Source organism: Condylura cristata, unplaced genomic scaffold (genome assembly GCF_000260355.1).
Source record: "Condylura cristata isolate star-nosed mole 26May11 unplaced genomic scaffold, ConCri1.0 scaffold00031, whole genome shotgun sequence".
Classification (NCBI taxonomy): domain Eukaryota; kingdom Metazoa; phylum Chordata; class Mammalia; order Eulipotyphla; family Talpidae; genus Condylura; species Condylura cristata.
In genome coordinates, this window is record NW_004567132.1 from 9,575,882 (window position 1) to 9,579,635 (window position 3,754).

At 53.2% G+C, this 3,754-nt stretch overlaps 1 protein-coding gene across 1 annotated transcript in view; it reads left to right on the forward strand.

Annotated features, from left to right (window-relative positions):
- Positions 1 to 2,318, forward strand: part of LOC105854246 (basic proline-rich protein-like) — a 5,819-nt gene extending 3,501 nt beyond the window's left edge. The window contains exon 3 of the mRNA XM_012731462.1: positions 1,570 to 2,318. Coding sequence (XP_012586916.1) covers positions 1,570 to 2,318 — 749 coding nt within the window. The remainder of the gene's footprint in view (positions 1 to 1,569) is intronic.
- Positions 2,319 to 3,754: the final 1,436 nt, after the last annotated feature.

The following is a 3,754-nucleotide window of genomic DNA, read 5'->3' on the forward strand; positions in this document are numbered from 1 at the left end:
AAAGTGGGTGGGGGGGAGAAGAGACAAACAGAAGTGAGGATGGTGTGAAGATGGAAGTGGAGATTGGAGTGACGTGTTTGCAAACCCAGGAACGTAAAAATTGCCAGAAGGACCCTGCTGACACCCCGATCTGGGATTTCTGACCTCCAGAACTGTGAAAGGAGAAATAGCTGCTACGCTTAGCCGCCCCCACCCCATTTGTGGTAATCTGTTGCTCCATCCCAGGACACTAATCCATAGCATGACAGTGTTTCTTACCACAAAGCCAGCTCTTGCTCCACTCCTGGTATGGCCTTTGCTGCTGTGTTTATAGTCCTTCCAGGGCTGCACCACACCTTGAAAATGCTGTAGGGAGCCCCAAGCAATCTGAGTAGCTGGCCCATGGCCTGGTGTCTCTTTTATGAGGCTGTGTGTGTGTGCATGCTTGTTGCTACCTCAGGAGAAGCCTGGCTGTCCTAAAACTAACAGGAATGCACACCACACATACAGAGCGCTGCACAACAACGGGGGGAACGATTCGCAGAGTCCATAACACACATGGAACCCCTCAGAGGGCAGTGCACACCCCACACTGGGTACTACAGCCTTGAACACTTCAGCGCCTCTGGTACAAGCGCTTCACCAAAACTGCTGGTGGGTCCCCACCAGAGGAGCATGACCTTCGTCAGTGCTATGCAGTGGGTTCTGTATCTTGGAGCCATTACCAGGTGTGTGCGCATGCGCACATGTATACTCACACACAAAGGACCCTCTCCCTAGAACCAGGACCCAGGCAGGGCCGACTGGACCGCCCAGGACCTTTCTCAAATGCTGTGTGGTTTATTAAGGATTCCTTGGTCTGGATTCGTGGAGAAAATTTTCAGTGCAATTTCAAGTTGTTAAGCTTGAGCATTCATGTGTCAACCACATCCCTGACCATCGTGTTAATACATTACCTTTGCTGGGTTCTGTGAGCCATATTTATGCTATAAATATACATAAATACTTAAGCGATTTTTGTCACCCGACCGTCTTATGTGAACTTGTCAGAACCATTTGGACATTTGTAGGTGCTCCCCTTCCTGCAGAAGAGGGGAGAGGGTGGACTGGTAACAATGTAATGGCCCTTGGGTTGATGTGCTGGAAGTTACTGCCAAGCTTATCAATGAAGAATCAGCAATTTTTTTTCACTTGCTAAGTAAATCTATAGGAAAATGGATTTAAGTTGAAAATAATGTCACTCTCACACAGTCTTGAAAGCAAGTGTGTGACCTGTCCAGGGCTCTCAGGGGTTCAGCAGGGAAAATGAGACATAGGGTCAAGGGGGGTGGGGAGAGGAGGGGAGGCAAGGCTCCAGTGTGAGGGACTGATGATGGCACAGAGATGTCATTTGCTCTGCTGGATTTTCCAGTCGAGCCTGTCCTGTTCCTTACCTCATCCTCACCCAAATCATGAGGGGTATAGGCTTTTGGAGGCCACCGCTGGGCTGTGGGGGATTGAGCAGGCAAAGTTACCTCAGACTGACCCCTCTCCTGCTGCTCCTATTTCTCACCTTCCTTTCCTAGTCACCTCATAGTTCCTGTCTCCTAGCCCTGTTCACCCAGCACCAGACCCCTTTCCACCTTGTGCCACTTACATCAGAAGAAGCAGCTCCCTCAGGAGCTAGAAGGATCCATCCCCTCCAACCCAATGGCTACACACAAGGAGAAACTGAGACCAGCGAGGTGAAGGGAGCTGTCGCCGATCACACCGCTGCGGGAAGTAACCCTCGTCTGGGGTCTGGGACGGTGGTGGGCAGTCGGTGTTGGAGCCCAAAGGCCTCACCTCCTCCCGGGCTAGGAGGGAGCCCTGCGCCCACCCTGGTCAGGACGGGCTCCGAGAAGGAAGCAGCCAGGCCTACAGCGCTCGGGACCCCACCTCTCCCTCTGCCCGGTGGGCACAGGGGCCCGGGAAGCGGAGCGGCAGCTGCCAGGCCTGGCCGCGGGCCCTGCGTGGGGAGGGAAGGCCGCCACCGCGCCCTGGGTGGCCCGCGAGGGCGCCCCCCCCCGCTCCCCGGGCAGAGCCGGTCTTGGCCGCCGCTGCCGCCCCTGAGGCGCCCGCTGTCCCGGTGCTACCCGGGCCGGCTCCGGCCGCTGGGCTCGAGCTTCGGCACCTCCCCGCGGCCTCGCCCTCCAGCTCCGCGCGGTGGAAGCGTCCCAAGCCGCAGCGCCGAGCCACCGCCCGGCCGGGCGCCTGAGCTTCTCAGCTCCTGCCGTTTCCCTCTCTGGGGCCCCCCAAGCCACCTCGATGCGGGCGCCTCTCCGCCCTCAGTTCTCTGCCGGCTCCAACAGGAGATCTGAGACGGGTTTTGTCTCCCTGGGACGCCATCCGGGGTCTTCCTCCAACGTCCTGCAACAGCGTCCTCTAAGCGTGGTCCCGAGACCATGGCATCAGCACCTCCAGGACGTCGTTAAAAATGCAAAGTGTGGGGTCAGCCCAGCCCGGGGAGTCAGAATCTCTGGACCCAGCGTGTTGCGTTTCGCGGACCCTGCAGGAGATTGGCATTACTCTGACGTTTTGAGAGCCGCTGCTCCGGAACACTGACACCGTCCAGCTGTCCTCTGCACCAGCTGGAGGATTCAGCCTCGGGGACACCGATCTTGTCTTTGATCCCTCGATTATTAGTCTGTCTGCACAGCTATTCACTTCCTCTGATTATTGACTGGTGCCACAGGAAGAATTGCTACTACTCACAGCCCTGGGGTTCTGTAATAAAATTGTCTTTCCTGGGGATGGTCAGGAGTGACTTGGAAATTGACTCTCAGGAATTAATCCACTTAGGATCTCTTTAGATCAAGCGTCAATTTGTTTACAGTGGAGCTGGTGAACCCTGTGGCTCTAGCGGCAGTGGCCTCTGCTGGCTCCTAGTACCTGGTGTGGCTTAGTATCTGGCCTCCCCCTGGAGAACCATGCCCCCAGCTGCATAGACATCTGTTACAGACTGAATGAAAACCTGACCAGAGGAAGATACTTCCTTGACCTAGAAAAACGTGGAAAACCAAAAAAGACATAGCCATGACAGTTTGTCCTTTTACCAGAGAAGTGTTTAGTATTTCCGTGTGTTTTCAATAAAATGTAAAACAGGCATAACTGTAATGTTTCCCAATCCCTACAGCCCAAATCTTGGCTGTTAACTAGCGACCGAAGGTTAACCCAGTGGCCACAGGGAGTAGAAAACTATTGGCTTAGTGCTGAAGGTCTCCACTGGGGAGATTTACACTCAGCAACCTTTGAACCACACTGCCTTACCCCAGAGACATAATTCTGATGACAGAGTCAAGATCTGAGGGGGAAAAGTTAGATGTTGGTCATCATAGCCCCTCAAGTGCATCTCCCAGGTGACTGTCCCACCTACTTCACAGCATTTGAAAAGACAGGGGGATTCGCAGAAGAGGAGCCTCAGAAATGGGGTCTTCTGGCTGGGGACATCTGAGCGGCTGGTCTGACAGAGCAGGGAGAGATTAGTTCAGCTACATCTGTGATGTCAGGAGCCTTGAAAATATTCCTTCTCTTTGTCCCCACAAGTTCTCTTCAGGTATTTCTCTTATGGGAGTAATCACAGAGGTGTGTAAAGGAACCACAAAAACATGGAGGCTATTTAAACAGAGGGTAGAGAGGTGGGGCATTTTCATAGAACTTCTAATAATGTGACAATTGCTCACATTATTAGGTGAAACACACACAGAAAATGGTATTGTATTTACATTAAAAATGCTATGATTAACTTTAAGCAAAA